The sequence below is a fragment of the Rousettus aegyptiacus genome, unplaced genomic scaffold, assembly GCF_014176215.1.
Source record: "Rousettus aegyptiacus isolate mRouAeg1 unplaced genomic scaffold, mRouAeg1.p scaffold_m13_p_10, whole genome shotgun sequence".
NCBI classification, from domain to species: domain Eukaryota; kingdom Metazoa; phylum Chordata; class Mammalia; order Chiroptera; family Pteropodidae; genus Rousettus; species Rousettus aegyptiacus.
Window position 1 is genome coordinate 67,022,880 of NW_023416285.1, and position 24,980 is coordinate 67,047,859.

Genomic DNA, 24,980 nt, shown 5'->3' on the forward strand with positions numbered 1-24,980 from the left:
GCTGGGTAAATTTTGATTGGTTTCCAGACATTGTGAACTTTGCATTTTGGGGTGCTTTTTTTTTTTTTTTAAGCTTTGTTCTGGGTCGAAGTTAAATTACTTAGAAACTATTTAGTTCTTTCAAGTCCTGAGTTTCGTTAGGTGTGACCAGAGTACTCTTTTATAGGGCTAAATTGGTTCCAGTACTGAGAAAATAACTTTTCCAAGTACTCTACATGGTTTCTGTGTATTAGGAAGTTCTTCCACTCTGGCCATAGGGAACACAAAGTATTCCCAGCCTTGATTAATCTCTGGAAATTTTTCTATCTTCTCTGTCCAGTGGTTCTTTCTCAGGTTTTGGGTAGTTTCTTTTTACAAATGTACAGACCAGTATTTGGCCAAAGACTCAATGGGTCCCTTCTGGAATTCTCCAATGCTTTCTTTATACTGCTACCACTTCTCTACAAATACTAGCCAAAATGGCTTCTCTGAACTATGAATTTTGACTGCTCAACTTGGTAAGACCACCCGACTCTGCCTGTGATTTTTCTCCCTGTACTGTAGCTTGTAACCTCCAGGTCTAAGCTGGTGCTAACATAGGACTCACTTTGTTTCTTTTCAATGAGGGATTGCTGTCCTGTGCTGCCTAATTGTCTAATGTCTGAAAACTGTTGCTTCATATATTTTGTCTGATTTTTAAGGCAGGACAATAAATCTAGTTGTTGTTTACTCTATCATAGTCAGAAACAGAAGTGTCTCATGGCTTATTCAAGCCACGGACCTCAAAACCTTTTACCACATTGCTGCTAGCGAAGTGATAGGCACATAGTTTTGGTAAATATTTGTCTAATTGATTGAACTATTTTGACTTTCAGTTGCTTTTCAATAAGGGGTATTTTGTTTTCAGCTGTTTTTATATACTTAAACTTATTCTTAAGGTAGGTTACAACCCTAAGTTTTCTTAGGACAGTTGTAGTCTATATTTTTTTTTGTAAAGTTTCGGTACATGAGAAGTTAGAATGGCAAGATAGATTTTAAGCAGTTACCTTTTGTTCATGAATGAAAGCTGGGACAGGGCATAGACAGCTATATTTTTCACAAACAAATAGGGAATCATAGAAGTGACAAAATAATGAAAGCTAGAAGTAAGCAGCCTGTCTCGGCTTTTCTACTTCAGTTTCTGATTCCATGGTTCGAAAATAACTGCTAAACTAATTTATACATTTAACTGATTTTATTTTAATGAATTTTTTAAAATAATCAGGCTAATTGTTTGCTTGACTTGACTAGGGTTTGACCAGACCTGTTTCTTTGATTAATCTTGTCAATCTCTGCATAGATAAGTAGAAATAAAATTATCTTATGGGAATATTTTAAGTCATAGAATAATTAGCTGAAAGGCAAGAAAATTTAGCTTGATATTATTAAATTAGGACATTTTCTGTTTAAACTTACAAGTTCTTAATATAGTGTATTAACTCGAGAAGAATGTTGATACTCTTGAATACTTTTATTCTTATATTGAAAAGAAGTATCTTTTGCTTTCCATAAGTTCTGGGGATAACTAGTTAATGACATTCATATTATACATGATTTTCAAATTACCTGTTTTTTTATATATTACTTTCTCTTCAGTGTTGTCCTGGAAACTGTCCACCTTGTGATCAAAACTGTGGACGGACTTTAGGATGTAGAAACCATAAGTGTCCATCTGTCTGCCACAGAGGTAAAATTTAACAATATCTATAATTGTGTTTGTATTTACATAATGTTTCTACAGTCGATGGAGAGCTTTCACATTGATTATCTTACTTCATCCTCTTAGCAACCTTGAGAAGGTAGGGCAGTTGCCAAGATCATGATTTTATGGACAAGGAGATTGAAGTTAAAGAGGGTTCAGTGACGTACTCAGGTAAATATCTAGTAAAGCAGTATAGTCAAGGTTTGAACCCAGATCTTCTGAATATAAAAGTTTTGTTCTTTCTATAACATCGTGTTGTTTCTTCCTCCCAGCTTTTCCCACACATTTTTTAAATTAATTAGTATGTTCTTAGTTTTTTAGTTTTATTTCGAATTTTAGACATTTATGTGGAATTAATCTAGTAAGGGATCGGATATATCCTAAGCTGATGGTTCTCAAACTTTTTAGTTTCAAGACCCCTTTATATTCTTTTGGGACCCAGTGAGCTTTTGTTAATGTGGACTATGTCTGTTGTATTTGAAACTGAAATAAAATGTAATATTCATTATTTTTTTTTAAATGTAGAAATAAACCCATTACTTCTAATACAGTAACAGTTTTTCTTTTGTGAAAAATTTTAGAATGGTATTGTTCACATTTTTACAGATGTCTTTACTACCTAGCTTAATAGGAGATAGCTGGAATTACACATCTGCTTTTGCATTCAATCTGTTTTAGTATCATTTGTCATATCGCTTCTGGAAAACTTATTCCATGCATGTGAGATCTTGCTGACCCCCCTGAAAGGCATGCCTAAGTTATTAGATATTGAAAACTGAGTTAACTTTACCCATTTGAAGTATGTTGATATGAAATGGAATCTACTAACAAGTTGTATAGGGTAATTGAAAGAGTGTAGACTTAGGGCAAGAGGTCCTGGTTCCAGTCCAGACTCTGCCTTGTTGTGGCTTTATGGCCTGAGACAAACTATTATGTTATTTTTGTTATCTTCCTTTGTGATGACATGCGTGCTAGATATCTTAGTTAATATCATAATCCACTCAGAAATCTTGCAACTGATATGGCACTACTGCTTAATATAATAAGGAAATAGGTGAAGAGAGACTGTTGGCCCAAGATCATAGATTTAGTGGCAGGATGTGAACCCAAACTTTAATGAAATTTCCATTATACTATATTTCCTCCCCTTTAGGAAAAGTGACAGATTCCATTAATCCCATATCCATTTTCCTATGGATGTTCTCTGATTTTTCAGTATCTTTGAATTGTGAAGTTTAGAACTAGTTTTTCGGTTCTCATCATTACTAAAAGGATTTTATTTCTTTTATAGTCACATTACATCGTTGACTCATAAAATTTAAATTTCATTAACATTCTAAAGTTAATCATTAATTTATTCAATAAGTATTTTTGAGTGTCTGCTAAGTACCAGGCATTGGGATTACATGAGTGAATAATATTGACAAAGTGTCTACTCTTAGGGAACTTATTTTTTTTACTCTCCCTAGTTAGAATACAAATAAATAATCCAATTAATATAGAATATCAGATAGTGCCAAGTAAAGGAAGAAAATTAGAAAAAAATTAAAATGGTGGTAGTTGTAGTTAGTATGTACTGTTTTATATATGGTGATCAGGGAAGGACTCTGAAATGATGACATTTGAGATGAGACCTGATCAAGCCATGTGGATGGAAATGGATGGGGTATTGTTCCAGGCAAGAAAGCAGCAATTTCAAAGGCCCTGAGTCAGCATTTGAAGGAACTGCAAAGGGACCAAAGTAGACACTCAAGCAGACAAGTAGTAGGAGAGGAGGTCAGAGAGATGGTGGGATAAAGGAAAGGATGACCAAGGAAAGGAAAATGTGTATAGGGTCTTATAGTTGTTAAAACACTGGCCTTTAAATAGAATACCTGACTTAGTTGTATGACCATTAAAGAAATTGGATCAGTAGTTTAAAATTTTCTTCCTAAGAAAATATCAGGCCTAGTTGATATTTGTACATTATTTTTAATGAACAAACATTTAAGATATATATAAGTTTAGTCTCCTCATAAACTATCTGAGAGTATTCGTAAAATGGGAATGTGCCCCCGCTCATTATATCATCTGAAAGTAAAGTAAGAGAAAATTATAAGCCCATCTAACTCATGAACATGTTTGTAAAATTAAAGGATTTTCGCTATTCAGATCCAGCTGTCCAGTACTATTAGCCATCCCAAACCTTAATCTATCATAACCAAGTTATGTTTATTCCAATAATGTGTGGTTAGTTTAACATTAGTAAATCTAATAATGCGATTCATCACATTAACAGATTAAATATTAACAGGTAGGAGATTATTTTAGTAAATGTCTAAAAAAGTTGATAAAATTCAACAACCATATATGATGAAAACTTAACTGGAAATAGAAGGGAGTGTCATTAACCCGATATAAAGTATCTACAAAAAAGCTAGAGCAAGAATCATACTTAGCGGAGAAATGTTGAAAGCACATCCCCATATTATTTTGAAGCAAATCCCATAAATACTTCAGTATTCATCTCTAGAAGATGAATTCTTAAGCTAAAAATAGTTAATATATTTCTTAATATCGGCAAATATCTGGTGTTCAAATTTCTTGTTTTCTCAAAAATGTCTTCATTTTATACTTTAGTATGTAAGATTCAAAAATCTATGAAGATTGACATGTTGTAATTGGTCAGTATCTCTAAAGTCTATTAATCTATAATTTACTCCATCTCTTACTTGTTTTTCGTTGTCACTTATTTGTTTAAGAAATGAGGTTGCTTCATTTAGTTTCACAGAGACTCGATTTTGCAAAGTACATCTCTGTGGTATTATTTGACATTTTCCTCTGTATTTTCTAGAAATTGTTCGTGGGATCTAGAGGTTTGATAAGACCCGGATTCAGTTGTTGTTTTTTTTAATTGCAGAGTGCTTTTTAAGAAAGGGAATTATTAGCTCCTAACAAAATTTACCTTAATGCAAAGCATGTAGAAGACACTATTGTGTAACTGTCACCATTTGTTTAATCTACATTATGTAAGGCATATAGAATCATTATTTCATACCATTTTCCATCATTCTAGATACCTTCTTAATCAAAGTAATTCTTTAACTCAGAGAGAGGATGCTAACTACATGTTTGCATTGTGAATATACGAAAGTTTGATTTATAGTTCTTTTAAGTTCAAGGTCATCTGTTTTTTACGGTTCTGGAATTACTGAACTAATACCCATGTTGGCTATTGATCCACTGGCCTCTCTCTATATATAGTTACATTTGGTATGCTGCTTTTTCATTTAAAAAGTATTATCCCTGAAGCTATTTTAATTTATCTGTTATGTTCTACAGGTATCTGTAACAAATTCTGTTATCAGTAGGAAGACTATTCAGAGAAATTACCCCTTATTGTTCTTAAGATTTAATTTTTAAAAAAGGATAAGTGATAGTGTGGTTTGGAGTGGTAAAAAGTTTATATTTGATAAGTTCCTCTTTGAATTGCTGAAGATAAATAAAATTTATCATTGTTAAGTGTTGAAATTGATATAATATGCTAAATGAGAATGGACAAATGTCAGTATTAACTTTAAAAAATGTGACATCTAATTATTTTTTTAAAAAGCTCAAAATAAAATTTAATCATGTGGGTCAGGATAACTTGGCTTGTATTGCCATTAGGGTAATACTTCACTGGATTATTTTTTACTTATCAAAACACTGAAGTATAAATTTGACAATTTATACAATACTTATATGTTTTTGACCTATGGTACTTTTTACCTTTATTTCCTTTTCCTCTGTTCATTATTTGAATCACAATTCTATTCTTTGTTTTAAGGAACTATTTTGAACTTTTAGAGGCTTTAACCAGGCTCATCAATTAATCTGTTTCTTATCAGTTAATTGCTATTCAGTAGTTTGCTTGGTCCTGACATCTAGGCAGCAAGTCCTTAAGATATTATTTACTGCTTAGTTGAAGACCAATTCCCTTATTTCCTTTCTGACGGAGTACTTGCTTGGGAAAACTAGAGTGGGAAGAAAGCCCTTAAGATGAAGTCAGGGCCTTGGGCAGAACTTTATATCCTGTTAAAAAAGGTTTCTTTCATTTTGTTTTTGTATATTTCTACCAATCCATAACAAAAGAAGGTAAAAAACTGAAACCCAAATAACTTTTTTTTTTGAAATGTTTAGAAGAAAAATACTTGGAATTATGGCCTAAAATGAGGGTTTAGAATTTAGTCTTTTATAAAGCATCAGTAATAGAAAGTTGATGGTACTTGTTAATAATCTGATGAGAGAAGTTACTCTTACTAGGGAATTTATCTAAAAATAATGTACTTGAATAGAAATATGTATGAAAATAAGCCAAAGAGGTTATTGTTAATATTAGAGTTCCCAAAAACTCAGATCTGTTTTGCTTGTGTAGTTTTACATGAGTAATGTGTTAAATTTGTTATTTAGAAAAAGAACACCTAGCAAATTTTAAAGAAAATTCTAAAACTTTTTATTGAAGCACAAGTATAGATACAGAAAAGTATATAAATCATAAATGTACAGTTTGAAGAATTTTTACAAACTGAACATAATGGTTTAACTAGAACTCAGATCATTAAACAGAACATTACCAACATTTCTAAAACCCTTCTCATGTCCTTTGTAACCATCCTCCTAATTTTGAACATTATAGATAAGCATTTCTTGTTTACTTTATGTAAATGGAATCATATGCTCTGTACTTCTTTTGCCCAATGTTATGTGTGTGAGGTTCATTCATGTATTGTCATTTCTTCATTCTCATTGTACAGTATCCCATTGTACAAATATACTAAACTTATTGATTCTACTGTTGGTGGGCATTTGGGTAGTAAAGCAAATTTCTTTTTAAGTTTCAGACTTTTTTTCAGGTAGTTGCTATCCCTGCCCAGAAACTGTAGATGTGAAGTGCAACTGTGGTAGTACAAAGGTGACAGTACCCTGTGGCCGAGAACGTACCACAAGACCACCCAAGTGCAAAGAACAATGCAGGTTAGTGTGAAACTTTCCACAAACTTACATTTGTGTCTTACAAATTTAAATTTATATTGACTTTTAATATTGTTAGTACTTTCAATTTTGCTTTAATGTTTTAAAATATTAATACAGTATGCTCATTCTATATGGAATCATAAAATATATAAAAAGATAATTGTACTTTAGATATAATTCTTCAATGATCAAAAGTAATTTAAAAATTGTACTTTATGATTTAGTCGACCACCGACTTGCCATCATACAAGTCAAGAAAAACATCGCTGTCACTTTGGCTCATGTCCTCCATGTCATCAACCTTGCCAAAAAGTTTTGGAGAAATGTGGTCACTTGTGTCCTGCTCCATGTCATGATCAAGCATTAATAAAGCAAACTGGCAGGGTAAGGGAATAATATTATTAAGAGATAGTGCATGGCTGTGGGTTATATTTTCTTAATTTTACTTAGTCATTCAACAAGCAATGAGTAAGTACTTAATGGATGTTAATCACTGTGATAGAAGCTGGGGTACAAGGTAAATAAGACTTGGCCTTTTGTCTAAAGGAGCTTACAGTATAGAAAAAGAGAGAAACCAATAAAGAAATGTTTGCAAATACAGTATGAGAGTCATGTTATAATCAAGATGTAGATAAATTTGGCAGTCTTCCTTCACATATACAATTTAGAGTCATAGATACTTCCTAGTGTCCTCAAAGATTCAGTCACATTTCGACCAATATTTATTGAGTCCGTAACTATATGTCAAGCATTCTTTTACGTCCCGGGGAGACAACAGTGGACAAAATAATAGAGATTATGTTCTACTGTTGGAGTTTATAATTCTGTTTCTCATTCGCCTTTTGGTTTATGAGGAGTGAAGAAGGCTATACTGTTTCTGTTCTGCCATTTAAAAACTGCATTCTGCCTCTTTTTTAAATATGTGTTTGGAGGGGAACAATCTAATAGACTGCAGATGGAACAGAGTATTTCAGTAAGCACAGTTTGTTGATTACTTTAAAAGTTTCAATCTGCTTGAGTGAAGGATACATGGAACTGTTTTCTTAGATTCTTATGCTGGCTATTTGATATTATCCCTTTGACGTAAACTTGTTGTATATTTTACTTGTAGCACCAGCCTACAGGTCCTTGGGAACAGCCTTCTGAGCCGGCATTTATTCAGACTGCATTACCTTGTCCTCCATGTCAAGTTCCTATTCCTATGCAAGTATTAGATTTTAACTTAAAAAAAAACACAACTTTTGACATAGTTGAAAGTGTATGTTAAGTCACTTTTTCCCATTTTCTTTGTTCTATTCATCATTTTAGGCCTAGCCTATAAACTAGTTTTTTGTCTTCAGCTTCATTCTTTTCCATAAATGTTTTTCCTATTGCTTAAAAACTTTTCTAGATATCTTTTTAGTCTTTTCCACCAACTGGAGTTTGATGCCCTTCTTAGCTTCCATAGCAACTTACGCTGACAGTAACAATAATATATCCAAGAGATCATTATCTGTTAGTTTTCCTGACTGATTCTTATGCCAGTCTGTAAGCAACTTGAGAACAAATGAAAACCAGATTTTAGCTGAGGTGAACTTGAAAGGAGGGTATTTGAGGGAAACGTTGGAAATGAAAGGAAGTAGTCTTCTGGATAGTTCAGCAAATGGCCTGGACTGAGTTTTAAAGAGTGAAACCTAGGATAATAGGGAATCTGTAATGATTCATACTTTCAGTAGAGGTTATGGAATATAGGGGAAGCATAGCATTAGGAAGCAACATAAAATTAGAAAAGGGGGTATTGTCTGTATCTAAAGTTCCAAATCAGATATTGGTATGTTTTGTATATTGGTCGTTTAAAGAGAGGGTTTTTGTTTTCTTCTAAATGTTCCTACTCCTGCTCTGTTCTTCCACAACTTTCCTCTCAGTTTAAATAGCACATATTTTTATATATTGGTTGTATGCAGTCAAGCTGGGAGGCAAAGTGTCGTTGGGAGCTATGTTTATAAACAGGGTGATTTTACTCTGTAGATTTAGTGGAGGAGGAGGTGTAGCTAACACAGAGGTTCTTATGTATGTACTCAGTAATTGTTAGAGACTCTTCTTTTATGAAGGACTTGTAGGTCATGAGAGAACAAGTTGTACATAGTATCTCTTACTAGTTTAAGTTATTAGTGATTATCAGTGGCCTAAATTTTTCCTTTAGGGGAAACAGAAGATGAGACATTGATGTTTTGATTCATAGGCACTAAAATTGACATATCATAATCAATTACCTTTGATTCCTTAATCTGTTTCATGGAAAGATTATTTAACATACATGTCATACAGAATAGTTTCACTGACCTAAAAATGCACTGTTTTATATCTGTTCATCCCTGGCTTCCCTCCTTCCTCAAACCCTTGTGCAACCACTGATCTTTTTACTGTCTTTATAGTTTTGCCTTTTCCAGAATGTCATATAGTTGGAATTATACAGTATATAGCCTTTTGAGACTGGCTTCTTTCACTTAGAAGTATGTGTTTAAGTTTCCTCCAGGTCTTTTCATGGCTTAAGAGCTCATCTTTTTATCACTGATTAATGTTCCATTGTGTAGATGTGCCACAGTTTGTTTAGCCATTAGCCTATTGAAGGTCATTTCCAAGTTTTGGGAATTATGAATAAAACTGCTGTAGACATTTATGTGCAGGTTTTTTTGTGAACATAAGTTGTCAACTCATTGCATAAATATTTAGGAGTGCAAAGCCTGTTTAGCTCTGTAAGACACTGCCAAACTGCCTAAATCGTGGCTGTACCATTTTGCATTCTCACCAGCAACAAATTAGAGTTCCTGTTTTTTTACATTCTTGCCAACATCTGCTATTGTCAGTGTTTTGGATTTTAGCCATTCTAATAGGTGTATAGTGATATCTTTTTGTTTTAATTGGCAGTCCTCTAATGACATCTGATGTTGAACATCTTTTCATATACTTATTTGCCATCTGTAGGTCTTCTTTGCTGAAGTGTCCTCTTTTCAAATCTTGCTCATTTTTTAATTGGGTTGTTTGCTTTCTTGATGACTTTAAGAGTTTTTTATTTTATTTTATGTTTTAGATACAAGTCCTTTAGCAGACACATATTTTCCAAATATTTTCTCTTCGTCTGTAGCTTGTCTTTCATTTAAGTGTTTTCATTTAATACTATTTCATTTGAGTGTTTTTCACAGAGACGTTTTTGATTTAATGAAGTCCAACTTAATTTTCTTTCATGGATCATGCTTTTAGTATTGTATCTAAAAAATCATCACCAAACCCAAGGTCACCTAGATTTCTCCTGTTTACAGTTTTGCATTTCACATTTAGGTCTGTGATCCATTTTGAGTTAACTATTGTGAAAGGTATAAGGTTCATCTGGTTTTTTACTATATGGCTGTCGCTTCCAGCACCAACCATTTGTTGACAAGACTATCCTTTCTCCATTCAGTTGCCTTTCTCCTTTGTCAAAGATCAATTGACTTAGATGTGTGGGTTTATTTCTTTGCTTTTTGTTCTGTTCCATTGATCTATTTGTTTTTTTCCCCAAATACCACACTGTCTTGATCACTGTAGTTTTTTAGTAAGTCTTTGTTATTCTTCATACTGGGTTGGTTATCTGTTTTTTTTGTCTTTTCATATAGATCTTAGAATCAGTTTGATGTCTACAAAATAATTTGTTAAGATTTTGATTGGCATTGTATTGAATCAAAATCAAGTTGGGAAGAAGTGACATCTTAACAATATTGCACCTTCGTATCAGTGAACATGGAATATCTCTCTGTTTATTTAGATATTGATTTCTTTCATGAGTATCATAATTTTTCTCATATGGGTGTTGTATATAATTATTAAATTTATTCCTAAGTATTTCATTTTTGCGTGTGTGCTAATACAAATCGTGTCATGTTTCATGTTTTTGATTCCAGTTTTTCATTGCTGGTATTCTGTATCCTTTCTGTAGTCACATATTATTTCCATATGTGTTCATCTTTTATTCTTAATAAAACAAATTAGTAGAGTTAGCATCTTTGCTTTAGGTATTCTCTTTGAAGAATTTATAATGTTTTCACTTCATTTTTTTTCTTACAGGCAATGTCTTGGGAAACATGAGGTGAGTTATAGACATAAGTTTTAAGAAGAGGTATAATCTATACCTCTTCTATACTAGGATTATTAGCAATAATGAAGTCAGAGTATTATTTCAGTATTAAAAAACAAGAGCTTGTCTACTAATTTAAAAAATATACAGTGCTTTTTTTGAGAATTAGTTATGAAAATGCATTTTCTATAGAATCATTGTATTGACTTTCTCTTTTAGAAATAGAATATTTTCCTTTTTGGTATTCACTTTTTGGATTTTTTTGATAGGTTACTTTGGTTTTGATAGTAACTGTTATTAGTGAAAATGTGTTAGAGCTTTGTGAAACTGTTCTCAGATGGTAAAAGTTGTTTTGGAAACATGGGTCCAAAAGGATATGTGTGTGTGTGTGTGTGTGTGTGTGTGTGTAACATGGGTCCAGAAGGGGTATGTGTTTGTGTTTGTATGTTGTGCTAATTTTCTTTTTTTTTAAAGGTGAGTTTACTACCATGCCATGCTGCAGGACCCTACTCTTGTAAGAGACTTTGTGGACGAACCTTAGATTGTCAGAATCATACATGTATGAAGGAATGCCACAAAGTAACTGAAATTGATGCTTCTACTGGCAAAAACAAGGTAATGTTCTAAACTTGGATATATATATACTTCCATATCTCTGAATTTAGTCTAGAGCATTTGCTCACAGCTATTTTTTAAACCTGACACATATGATAGATGGTGTTCACCATTTTGGTAAATTCCCAGTCTTTTGTTGGAAGTAAATAGCATCACAGATGTGGGGTATGTATGTGTGTGTGAAATTTAATAAAAGCATTTTAGAAATCAGCTATTCAAAGATTGTAAAAATTGCCATTTTATAAGGAAAAACAAATGTAACTAATCAACTTTTAAATAATATATAATTTCATTTTAAAAGTAATTCAGGTTTTTTTCTTAGACTTCCGTTCTATTAGGGAATCATAGTAATAGCTAGGGTGCTTAATGAGGAATAAGACAAAAATTTCAAGTTTCTTCTTATTAAGTAACATTAAATTTACAAATGTTTAAGTTGTTATTATTTTTAAAAATTTTTTTAGGAGAGGCAAACCTTGGTTGACCTCACAGATTGCAAGGACCTTGTCAGCTTACAATCCCTTATTTTTTAATTTTTACGCCTACAGCACCTGGTCTTCCTAGGTGGTCTCCCATCCTGGTACTGACCAGGCCTGACCCTGTTTAGCTTCTGAGATCAGACAAGTTCGGACTTGTTCAGGGTGACATGGCTATAGACACAAATGTTTAAATTATTAATATGAGTTGTATCATTGAAATTTAACTTCATTGTTCTAATTATAATGATTCAAAACCACTTTGACTAGTTAAAGTATATAGCTGCTATATGGCTTTCCTAAATTTTCAGAACATCAATGAATCAGAAAAAAACTAATTTTAAGAGCAGATTTGACAATGATTGGGGAATTCTCTTTGATTATCCCACCATTGCTTCCCACCTGGGTTAGATGTGGCAAAATATGGATTTAAGTTATGTGCAGTTTTTCTCAATTTAGCCACATGTCCATTCCTATCATTCACTCAAGAAAGGCAAGTGAGTGAAAATTATGTTATTTTGGGGATAACTTTGCAATCACTCTAATGTATATATTGAAAACAGAATACTTCAGAAATTAAAAAAATTAATTCTTTGCCATAAAGGCTCAATTGACACCCACTGGAGAAAGGTTACTAGTTTATATCTCTTAACCCAAATGCCTCTGGAATTTTTAATGCAATTTCTGCCTTGAGTTGTAACACAGAGCCTTCAACATAGCTGATGTTAAGTATGTATTGGTTGACTGGAGTCAAAGCTCTTGTAGTCCTATCATGATTATTCTTATGTGCAGTGGCTCTGATTGCTACCTTTATCAACAAATATTCCTGTTGTCTATTCATTGGCCATAGCGAGTGGAACTGTGGTTGACAGAGGAGAGGTGTGAGACTGATGGCAGTGGAAATGGTGTGTTTTTCAGGCCAACATGGGATCAAATATCTTTTTTTGTGACTGAAAGAAGAACTAGAGTAATGAGGATAGTGTTTTTCATTGGAGAAAATCTGTTACCAAAAGTAAATAAAAAATTTATATATACGTACGTAATCGCATGTACATATATTTCTTTGTAATTATGTATGTTATAAACTCTTGCCACTCGGTATTGTCCACAAACCAGCAGCATGGGTATCATCTGGAATCTTGTTAGAAATGCAAAATATTAGGCCCCACCTCAGCATTTTACCAAGATTCCCAAGTGATTGATAATGCTCAAAAATGTTTGAGAATACTGCTAAAGGTAATATGTGTGATGTGTCATGTTTCATTATTTTTTTTCTGGGGGGGTTCCTGGATTTATTGAAATGTAATAAACAATTAGTTGCTCGTATTTACATTGTACAATTCAATGAGTTTTTTAAAATTATAGTCGGCATGCTATATTACTTTTAGTTGTATGCATAGTGATTAGAGGTCTATATAACTCACAAAATGATCACCCCACTAAATCTAGTACCCCTCTTCCCCCTTACATATTTATAACAATATGGTTAACTATTCTCCTTATTCTACACTTTATATCTCCATGTCTATTTTGCAACTATCCATTTGTAATTTTAATCTCTTTGCTCTTTTTCACCATTCTCCCAACTTCCCTTCCATCTAGTAGCCCTCAAAATATTCTCTGTATCTATGAGTTTATTTGTGTTTTCATCGTTGTTTATTTTGTTCTTTAGAATCCAAATGTATGTGAAATCCGTGTGATATTTGTCTTTCTCTATCTGACCCATTTCATTCAGCACAATACCCTCTAGGTCCATCAAGGCAATATCTTTTTCCATCCCCTTCCTTTTAGTCTGTGTGTGTCTTTTAATCTGGAGTGAGTCTTTTGTAGGCAACATGTGTAGGAGTCGTTTGTTTTCCAATCTATTCAGCCACTCTATCTTTTGATTGGAGCACTTAATTCTTTTCCATTTGAGGTACTTGTTGATAGGAATGTAGTTATTACCATTCTTTATGCCAGTTTTTAATACATGTTCTTTCTTTTTTAAGAAAGTCCCTCTAACATTTCCTGTAATACTGGCTTTGCGTCGATGAATTCCTTTAGCTTATTTTTGTCTGGGAAGCTCTTTATGTGCCCTTCAACTCTAAATGATAGCTTTGCTGGATAAAGTATCCTTGGTTATAGATCCTGGGTTTTCATCACGGTGAATATTTTGTGCCATGCCTTTCTGTCCTGCATAGTTTCTTTTGAGAAATCAGCTGCCAGTCTTATGGGTGCTCCCTTGTAGGTAACCAGCTGCTTTTCTCTTGCTACTTTTAAGATTCTCTCTTTGTATTTAGCCTTTGGCATTTTAATTATGATGTGTCTTGGTGTGGCCTCTTTGGGTTCATCTTTTTTAGACTCTCTGAGCTTCCTGCAGTTGTATGTCTTTTTCCTTCACCAGGTGAGGGATGTTTTTTATCATTATGTCTTCAAATAGCTCTTTAACTTCTTGTTGTCCTTCAGGTACCCCCATGACATAGATATTTTTAGATTTAATTTTGTCCCATATGCTCCTTAAATTATTATTATAGTTTTGGCTTCTTTTTCCTTGCCATTCTGATTGAGAGTCCTTGGCTTCCCCATATGTTCATCATTTATGACTGGTTCCCTTTTATAATTTCCATTCCACTTTTATGTTTTTTATCTCCTTGTTGAAGTTCTCACTGAGTTCATTTATACTTCACCTAAGTTCATTGAGCATCTTTATAATCAGTGTTTTGAATTCTGCATCTGTTAGATTATTTGATTTCATTATCTCTCGATCTCTGTTCTGTTCTCTCATATTGTTTCTGCTTCTTTGTCTTCCCATTTTGGTTGCCTTTCAATGTCTGTTTCTATGTACTAAGCAAAGCTCCTAAGTCTCCCAGTCTTATTAGTGTGGCTTTGTGTACTAGGTGTCCAGTGGCACAATCCTGAGAGTGGTTCAGCTGCAAGCCAACTTTAGTCTCAGCCTCTGCCTCTCCTGGGCCACCTGTTAAAATACAGTAAGCAATCCACAGATGCTGTGCTTATAGTTGCCTCAAGAAACCATATCAGAAACTGAGGCAGCTGCCTCCAGTGTGAGTCTTGAAGATGGCTCCACAAGGAGCATCTGACTCAGCAAGGACACACCTGGATGTGGCTTGGGTGGGGCCATGAGTTCAGGGAGGCGTGGTTTCAGGGAATTCTCTGGGCAGAGTGACCTCTGTTATCCAGTTTGATGTCTCAGCTATGCCAGCACTGTGTCCACAAATTGGGAGAGGGAGGGCTCAACAGAGGAGCAATGGATACTGCCAGCACTTCTGCTGGGGACTAAGCCTCTCCTCCGGCCCTCACTCTGACAACTCAGTGTCTCCCTCTAAGCTCTTGTTGCCCCCTGAGCAGCCAATTCAGCACTGGTGTTCAGAGTGAGGAAGTCTATCACCTCAAAAATCTGCTTGTGGACACGGTCCCTTTAAGAGGCATCTGTCCCATTCACCTACCTGCTCTGGAGCAGGCAGCCTTGCTTCTTTGCCCCTTCCTACCTTTTGCCATTGCAGCGTAGTTTCTTATTTCTCTCCCTAGTTGTAGTTCTGTTCATCTAGATCCCACCTGACTTTGCTTGCTGTCTGCTCTGTTTCTGTCACAACTTTCATTTGGTCCCAAGAGGGGTGAACAAAGCCGCTATCATCTACGCCATTTTTTTCCAGGCATTCTCATTGCTTTTTTTAAAAAGAGAATTTTATTATAGTTTTTAAACTTGCTAAAAGACTAGAACTTAATTATTCCAACCACTAAAAAGAAAGGATAATTCTATAATGTGATAGAGGTGCTAATTATTGCTATGACAGTCATATTACAATATATAAATGTATCAAATTAAATGTTGAACACCTTTATACAATCTCAGATATATTTCAATAATGAGCAAAAAAGATTTACTTATCAAAATTAGTTTTCCAATTTCTGTTAATAACTCAAATGTTTTTTCTGCTTTCCTTCTCATCATCCCATTACTTAGAATTAATTGCTCTCTCCTCCCCCCTGGATTTCCAGAAAGTTGGATGAATCAGAAAAAGCTCATTTTAAGAGCTGATATGACTGATTGAGGAATTATTGTGGATAATTCCAGTATTGCTGCTTAGGTTAAAACAGCTAAACTTGTTTTATTTCCTAGGTAATCTCTCCTATTGGAAGTGATCCAAGAAGATAGCTTAGCAAGTATAGATTCAGTGATTTTTTTTTTGTTGTTGTTGTTGTTGTTTTCTCATAGCTGGAAAGAGGCTCATGTCATCAGTATAATTCTTGTTTTGCAGATAGAGAAACTAAAGCTTGTCAAATGACTTGTCCATGATCATACAAGAGGGTAGCAATTCAGAAAGGAGTATCCTTGATGTCTTAACTACCAGCCCTGTGTGCTCTTCTATTCATAGTATTTAAATGGAGATTATTGCAGATGTACCACATAGCCAGAAAGAAAAAATGAAATAGACTATATGTGTTATCTTTGGTTAAATTTGGAAATTCTGTGATTCATTGCCTGTCCTCCTCCCAATCTTTTCTATTTCAGAAAGTTTATTGCTGTTTTAACTCAGTTGTGCAGATCAAAGACGTAGGACCATTGCTTGATTTTTTTCTTCATTGTCGTTGTCTCACAGCAAGTCTTGTTAGGTTTATCTTTAAAATAGATCCTGAATCTGATAACTTCTCCTAACCTCTACCTCCAAGTCACCATCACCTCTTACCTAGATTTCTACAGTATTTTCCGAGCCACCTTTCTATTTCTACTTTTGTTATATTACATCAGCCAGATTCATCTTTTTAAAATGTAAATCAGATATCTGCCCACTCAAAAACTCTTTAGTAGTTTTCAGTCACTGAGAATAAAACCCGAAGGCCTAAACAATGGCCTGTAAAGCTTTATGATGATCTAACTTCTGAGTACCTTTCTCACCTCTTCACTCATTCTCTTGCTTGCTCACTTCTGCTTCTCTACTTGCTATTTCCTGAGCATTCCAAATTTGTTCTTGATCAGAGCCTTTGCACTTATTATTGCTTTTCTCTGGAACTCCACATTCTTATGGCTCTCTCCCTTGTTTAACTCAGTTTCTGTTCAAATTCTGTTCAGAATTTCCAGAAGGCTTCCTTCTTGTTGCATCACTCTCTCGTCCTGCTTTATCTTTTTCAGATTATCTATGAAGACGTTCTAGTATGTTCTTTACCTTTCCCGCTTAAATGACAGTTCCTTAGGCCAGGGATTGTTCCCATCTTGCATATTCTCAGTGTGTGAAACAATGGCTGGCACATAAACGCTGAGTAACTACTTGTGGAATAAATGAATATACTTTTTAAAATAAAAAAATAGAAATTGTTTATAGAAGAATTGTCATAATTTGAAACCCTTTTTCTTTTAAATTCTACATGCCAAAAATAGCTTAGAGTTTTATTGACATAACTCTTGTAATCAGGGCCGTACTTAGGTATGATAATAAAAAATGTTTAACCTTGAAGACCTAATATCCATATCTATAGCTTTATTTTATCTAATGTATGACGTGAAAAACAATGTCCTGCAATAAAAATCTTTAGCCTTCTTTAGTAGATAGATACTATTTAAATTAAGTTATTATGGCAGAGAGATGATTTGTTAAGTTACAATTGAGATAGATTTATTTGTATTAAATGTAATTTAGTTTTGGCTTATTGAACAGTACGTTAAAAAATAAACTGCTGCTCATTTTTTTTTCTCTATATGTTTTTCTCTTTGGTGAGATGAGAAGACTGTCTTTAGAACACTGACTACTACATTGAGAATTTTTATTTATGTGTTAATGGTATATTGGTTTCTTTAGTTTGATGGTGATTATGCTTATTGGGTGAAAATGAATTGATAATGTTATACTCTATTATTTTTTTCTGCCACTGACTATTCTTTAAGAAGTAATTTACTTTTTTAATAGAGATATTTTGTGTAATCAAGTTCGTTTTAAAGGTGAGGAAGTTTTGTTTAATGAGGTTTGTAAACATAAAAATCTTTGTGAATAACGGTCATATTGATAATCTTACTGTTCTTCATTTTGAATATTTTTAAAATGCATGAAAGCATGCATAATTTTATTAACTGTTTCTAAGAGCTGCAGAAGTACTTACTTTTAATTGGATGTGTAAGTTTTATAATTTTAATGCATAGAAACGTAAGATATCTGTACTTAGGTGATTTCTTTCCATGCTATTTATCAGGCTGGCCGAGAATGCCTTCAGTGTGAAGAAGGGTGCTCCAAATCACGGCCAGCGGGCTGTCCTCATCCATGTGTTTTGCCGTGTCATCCTGGGGAATGTCCTCCCTGTGTTCAGATGCTTAGAATAAAATGTCACTGCAAGATCACAAGCCTATATGTGGAATGTAGGTAAGTGGACAGAATAAATATTCTTGTTTTATTAAAATTATTTTAATTGATAACGTTTTATAATTCAGTACCCTTTATACATTGTATAGTCTAAAGCAGGGGTTCCCAACCCCTGGGCCATGGTCCAGTACTGGTCCATGGCCTGTTAGAAACTGGGCTGCACAGCAGGAAGTGAGTGGTGGGCAAGTGAGTGAAGCTTCATCTGTATTTGCAGCCACTCCCTAGCACTAACATCACTGCCTCAGCTCCACCTCAGATCATCAGGTATTAGATTCTCAGAGGAGCACTGGTCCCTGGTGCCAAAAAGACTGGAGACTGCTGCTTTTAGGAATAGTTTTCAGTGGTGGTTCTTAGACTCTAAAAGCCTAAGTTTTTCATAGAGACCTGGAAGGAAGAAATGTAGACTACTTTACCTTCTAGATACTTCACCCTGATTTCAACCAGGGTAATTCTGGTTTTTTCCATTCAGGAATTCTATATGAGATATTTGTAGGAAAAAACTTGTATAGCTGCTTTTGAAGAAATAGGAAAAGTATTCCTGTACCAGATTGTTCAGATAACAGTGTCAAAATAGAATTTCATTGGATCAAAATTGCCTTGTGCATAGTTACTTAGGCATATTTTTAAATTATAGATTTAAAAGGTAGAATTTATTACAAACGTTGCTGTTCTGGCGTTTTTCATACTATGATATGACCTCAATATTTTCCTTATTTAAGAAAAATGAAAATTTTGTGAATTATGTGGAAGGGAAAAAGTTTCCATTTTTTTCTATTTAATCATTTAATTTAATTTACATAACTTATTCAGTTCCATTTCACCCAAGTCTGTAAAGTGGACTTTTTGTAAATATGTTTTACTCAAGTTAAATTTGGGAATATAACTTTATTTCTGACATTTTTGAGTATAAATACTTTTTGGAAAATGCCTGTTAATATCTTAAATTTGTTTTTTGTCACTTATACTCTAGATTCATGCTTTGTTAAATTTTAAAAGTCAAAATTACTTTGTTGAAATTTTAAAAATAAAATATTATAATTTTTAGCTTCAGGAGTTTTGTAGGGAGAGTAAAGTGGACAATTTTGCTTTATTGATGGGTGATATTGATAAAAAGAGGTTGTTTTCTTTGGTCTTTTGGATCCTAAATCTTTCCCACTTGCCTCTTTTTCTCTTTGTCTTGTGGTTTTCCCAGAGTGTTGCCTTTCTAAGATTGGCTCTTTGATTGCTGCACACTTAAAAAAGTCTCTTTCCCTTAGTGCTCTGATCTACCAAGATTTTTCAGTATTTTTATACTTAGAGTGGACTTTCCTTTTTCTGGCATGATATTAGCTTCCCCTCTTTTCTGCTCAGTTTTTCCAGAATTTCACTGGCTCTCTGAAAAGACTTCTTATTCTTATGGGAGCTTCAGAAATAGCCATGCTAGGAATTAGTATTTATTTTTCAATAGATAATTTGAAGTTTGTAGACATTTCTGTTGTCTAATTATACCAAGATCATGGGATTTGAGCGATTTTATTTTTAATGAGCTGAATGGTTTTGGGGGGGGGGGAACATGTGGATACATTTGGATCGAGGTGGCTTCCATTACCTCAGCAATATCCAGAGTTCCTTTTTCCTTTTCTTGAATACCTATTTTGAAGTATATGTTTTTATACAGAATTCTTCATTTTCAGTATTCTGTTAATTTCTTTGCTTTAATTCAGCAAATTATTTCATAAGTCATCTTTTCCTTTTAACCCTTTTCTACTTTATGTATATTTCTTATATAGAAATTAGATGTAAAAGATACAGACCTTGAAAAGTAGTTAATTTTTTCTAATTATAGAGTAACAGGAACAAAATGATTTTAACTCTTAAGTTCAGAGGGGAGCACCATACTTGTAAGATTGAAAATATGGAACATTTAGTAGAGCAAGCATAAAAACTTTGTGATATTGTTAAGTAAAATTTTGCCATGAAGATTGCATGTTATTTTAAGAGTGCATTTATAGCCAATTTGATACAAATATTAAGATTATAGTTTCGACATTAGTGAGGCCAACTTTTGGCATATTTTGGAAATTGTGTCTAGTAAAGGGAAATAGAGAAAGCAGGAAGAGAAAGAATAAAGGAAAGGAGAAAAGAGTAATGGGGAGTAGAAAATTGAGAGGTATGATAGGGATTTTTAGATTATCACTGGTTACCGACTCGTGCAGTATCTATTATGGTTCTATTCAACTACGTATTAGAAAGTAGTTTTGTTCCTTGGTGTTTGTGATTATTTCTGAATTACCTATTGAGTCATGTGTAAAAGCACAGACTGATCTAAAATGATCTAACCTAAAATGAATTAGTTCTAACATTAATAGGTAGCTTATCCAAAAAGAACTGAAAAGGCTTTTCTAATAAGCTTACTGCATTTCCCACTGAATAGCCTAAATTTCCTAACTTGAAGTAATGTATTAAACCACTAGTTTTCAATCTTTTATGTAGAGGCTTTAAGAAGAATTGTAATTATGAATAATGATTGACCTATAGGGAAAGATGGTATAGGAACTATCAAAGAGAGGCAAGGCATAGATGGTATTTCTTGTGTGTTTTGTACTTCCTTCTTGCAATGATTGCCCTTTTGGGATTTGATTTCTAGGTAGTTGATGTAGGGCTGGAAGGTTCGATTTATCAGAATAGTTCAGTAATTTGAAGCAATTGTTACTGATAAAGATACAAAATATTTTTCAAGAAAAAATAAGTAATTTTATAGGTATGTTTGGAATTAGGAGTTATTTTCGGAAAATATGGTGTAAAAATGACTTTGTCATTAAAACTTCCTCTATTTTTAGAAAAATAACCACAGCTGATGTAAATGAAAAGAACCTCCTCAGTTGTTGCAAAAATCAGTGTCCTAAAGAGGTAAGCTTTCACAGAACCTTTTAAGTTGTCTCTCCTGGATTTTCTTTTCTCTTGTTTGGTCACTCTATTTCAGGTCTTTTTTGGACCTACTAAAAATGTGGGTCCAGAAAGAAAAATGTAATTGATGTCTATAAAACTCTATATGATTAGTGTAGATGCACATTTCTATATGAAATTTGGGGATATGCTGATTAGGAATGACCCTTTGAACATTTTTTAAAGCAGTTTTAAAGATAGGTTATATACTTTATGCAATAAAATATTCACCTAATTTATGTTTATCCTCCTAATGTGATTCAGACTTAAAATATAAATGGATCAAAAACTGTGTGACTCATAGGCCATTAGTAAATTCATGGTAGGTTATAAAAAAAAAAGGTGTGTGTGTGTGTGTGTGTGTGTGTGTGCGCGCGCGCGTGTACTTGAAAGTTCATTATTATTTTGAATGAATTAGTATAAAGGATTCATATATAAAGTTATTTTGAAAGAGTCAATGCTTATATATGCATTATTTATATTTGAACTTAAAAGAATTAAAAGTGGTTCTAAAAAATTGTTTAGAGTGAAATAGTAAAAACTCACTAATTGATTTATCCTGGCAATAATTTGAGAAACAATCTGTATTTGGCCAACCTGAAAGTAAGGTTGCACCATTTGTTGTTGTTGTAGATAGGGCAGTGACAATTATTTGATTTATAAAGTGGACATTTATAAAAGAGTCCTCTTATAGATGTACTAATAGTACCTCTTCTCTTTTAATTCTTGATCTTTGTACTCTTACCTAAGTGTTTTGCATCCTACTTAGAGTCAGGAAGAGATGACAGCAAAGTCGTAAATGTAATAGCAAGTCTCTTTGACTAAATAAAACAAATCAATGGATGATACATCTTTTTGTTAACTGTATTTTCTTTTAACTGAAACTTTGGATACTTTTTAAGGAATTCTGTTTGGAACTAGAACCTGAGAATTTCAAAATTTATGTAAGATTTAAAAAAAAGGAGACTATGTCAAGCAGTAAATGATTATTTTAATAATCCTGTCTTTGTTAATTTAAGTAAAACTAGAGGCATGGGATATTTCAAATTTAATTTTCTGAATTCTTCAAATCTTTAGTTTTTCTTGTTAAAATCAGTTTTCTTCTGTGTAATTGAGATTCCAAGTAAAAAGTAATTGAGACGGTTTTATTTTTAATTTGACACAGTAACTTGGTATGATATTGTAGTTAGAAATAAGATAATTTGGGGATTGCTAATTTGTAACGTACTCTTTCCTTGGCTGTGATTCAGTTTTCATGTTGTACTGACATCTGGTGGGACTAGACAAGTGGGCAATATTTACTTAAAAATTTGTTATCCATGCTCATGATTTTGGATTCTAGGCCATTATGGAGCCCCTGGTATTGCTAGTCTCCTTGGATTTTCTTGAGAAATATATCCTTAGGCTGAGAACAGTCAAAATGGCTATTATATTTTGGAGCAACCTAGGAGTGAGCAGGTGAATTTCGTCGTGTCTAATAGAACTCATTCTAGTTTATGGCCTCTTGATATTGGTAAAGCTACAGCAGTGGTTCTCAAACTCTAGTGTCCATCAGAATCACTTCAAGGGCTTATTAAAACAGATTGATGGGCCCCATCCCTGAGTTTCTGATTTCGTAGGCCTGGAGTAGGGCCCAAGAATTGTTAGCACAGACTCAAATGGTGTGCTTGCCTGCGCATATCAAAAAGAAAAAAAGAAAAAAGAAAAAAGAGGCATGAGCAGGAGTTTGCAGCAAAGTAAAATAAAGGTTTATTTAAGGAGTTGGCGCCAAGCCCAGAGACACAGGTGAGCTAGTGTTCTCAAAAACCAGGCCCCCCGATGGCCTCTAGTAGCTAGGTTATATAAGGGGAAAATTATTAATCATGGTGACTATGGCAGTTGAGCTTGTGGACTCTACTGAGTGGTTGGGGCTAAGGCAGGGAGTAGTTGATCATGGCTTCAGGTCCTGATGTCAGTCATAGCCTTGTTCTGTCTGGTTTCCAGGGGCATGTGGTCCATGGGGCTGTTCAGCTTTCATGAGTCCAGAGCTGAAACTGAGGCCAAAGTGTTATCTTTATTTAATGAAAACCTTATTCTAGTTTGAGGTTTAGTTATTGTAGCTTGGTCATGGTTGATGGACCTGAAGCTTTATTCTTAAGTGAGTTTGATGCTGACCAGAATGTCCTAAGGGCTTAATAATTGAAAGGAGCGGACATATAGTGTATGTACAGATAGGAGGATCTGGTGGCAGGAATGCAGGTGAGTCATAGGTCTGTCAGGTTAAACAAAGCTAGCTTGGATTAAAGCAAAATGCATGCTAAAGAAATGAAGTTCATTTGCAGTTACAGAATTTCCCTAAAAATTTACATAGCGGCGATACTGTTGGTCTAGGACCACAATTTGAGGACCAGTAGTCTATAGATTCAAGTCATACTTAACATCAGCTAAGAACCATGTCACTTTAATCTGCAGAAGATCTTGTACTCAGAGTTAAATATGAGATTCTGATAAATTCTGATGTACTAATAAATTCCTTTTACTTTATCTTCCCCTCCCTTGTGCTACAGATTTCTTATGAGCAGGGACTATATCATATTTATCTTTGTACTCAGTCCCTAGTTCCCTGATTGTACATATGCGGCAGCTGGTAAATGTTTATTGAATGTGAATGAAAGAATGACCAGTGGAAATGGCAAAGGCATATCCTTAAAGCTCTGCTACTTCTCTGCTGTCTTACTCAATGTGTCCTCTGGACTGTTGCAGTAGATTTGAATTTAATTAAAAGAAAATTTAAAGATACCATTGGGTCTTCCAACTTTAAACTCTGCCCCACATATATATTTCTACTTAAAATTTTTTTTTCTGAGTTTGGTTGTTTTATTACTGCATAAGCTTTTCCACTTTTTACTTGGGCAAATAGCCTCTCTGTAACTCAAATTGTTCACATTTGTAATGGAAGCAATAATAATAACCACTGCAGAGTATTAAATGTAAAGGTCTTAGTATATGGTAAGTGCTAGCTGTGGTGATAATGGTAAGGGTATTTATCCACAAACAATATTGTTTTGCAAGCTTTCCTTAATTATTTTTAAAGGGAGCTTTTTAAATTATTAAGAGTAAAATGGAACATTTGAACTAAATAGTATTGGTTATTAGTAAGCCATATGATATGTCTTATGAAAGTGATAGCAGAATGATGTTAAGGGCTGAGTAGGGTAGAAGAAAACCATCTCACTTTGAGTGGAAAGGGCAGGGCATCTCATCTTAAGTGAATATTAGGGTTGGATGTTTTAGAAAAACCTTTTGCTGTGAAATCTGTAATGAAGATACAGTCATTATATATTATGCATTCTAATTGGTTTTCTTTGTGACTGCTTTTCAGCTCTTTCAGAATATAACTTGGCTTTTGAGATAACACATCCTTGCACATCTAACAGGGAAATGGTTATGTGATTTGATTATAGTTAAGGTTAATTAAAGGGGAAAAAAAGCCAAAAAAATTAGCCAGTTATCTAGGATTGACTGACCCTATTGCAATGGACTATTGGAAGGAGAGGTAGAGTATGACTAAAATGCATATATGTAATTGCTTTATTTTGGTTTTATTTTAGCTTCCTTGTGGTCATAGATGCAAAGAGATGTGCCATCCTGGTGACTGTCCTTTTAATTGCAACCAGAAGGTAAAACTTAGATGTCCTTGTAAAAGAATAAAAAAGGTAAATATTTTAATTTATCAGAAATACCTCTCTATGTAAATTTTTTTTGATTATATTTTGGTATTCTGTGGCTTTATTCTTTGCCTTTTAATTTTAAGGTCATATTTCTTAGAATCTTTG

At 33.7% G+C, this 24,980-nt stretch overlaps 1 protein-coding gene and 1 pseudogene across 1 annotated transcript in view; one reads left to right on the forward strand and one right to left on the reverse strand.

Annotated features, from left to right (window-relative positions):
- The window catches only part of NFXL1 (nuclear transcription factor, X-box binding like 1), a 49,524-nt gene that overhangs the window by 17,480 nt on the left and 7,064 nt on the right, over nt 1-24,980 (forward strand). Inside the window, 9 exon segments of the mRNA XM_016161204.2 lie at nt 1,615-1,705; nt 6,595-6,715; nt 6,940-7,099; nt 7,827-7,918; nt 10,796-10,817; nt 11,280-11,420; nt 18,074-18,240; nt 21,060-21,129; nt 24,756-24,860. Coding sequence (XP_016016690.2) covers nt 1,615-1,705; nt 6,595-6,715; nt 6,940-7,099; nt 7,827-7,918; nt 10,796-10,817; nt 11,280-11,420; nt 18,074-18,240; nt 21,060-21,129; nt 24,756-24,860 — 969 coding nt within the window.
- On the reverse strand, nt 11,957-12,075 carry LOC118609197 (annotated as a pseudogene).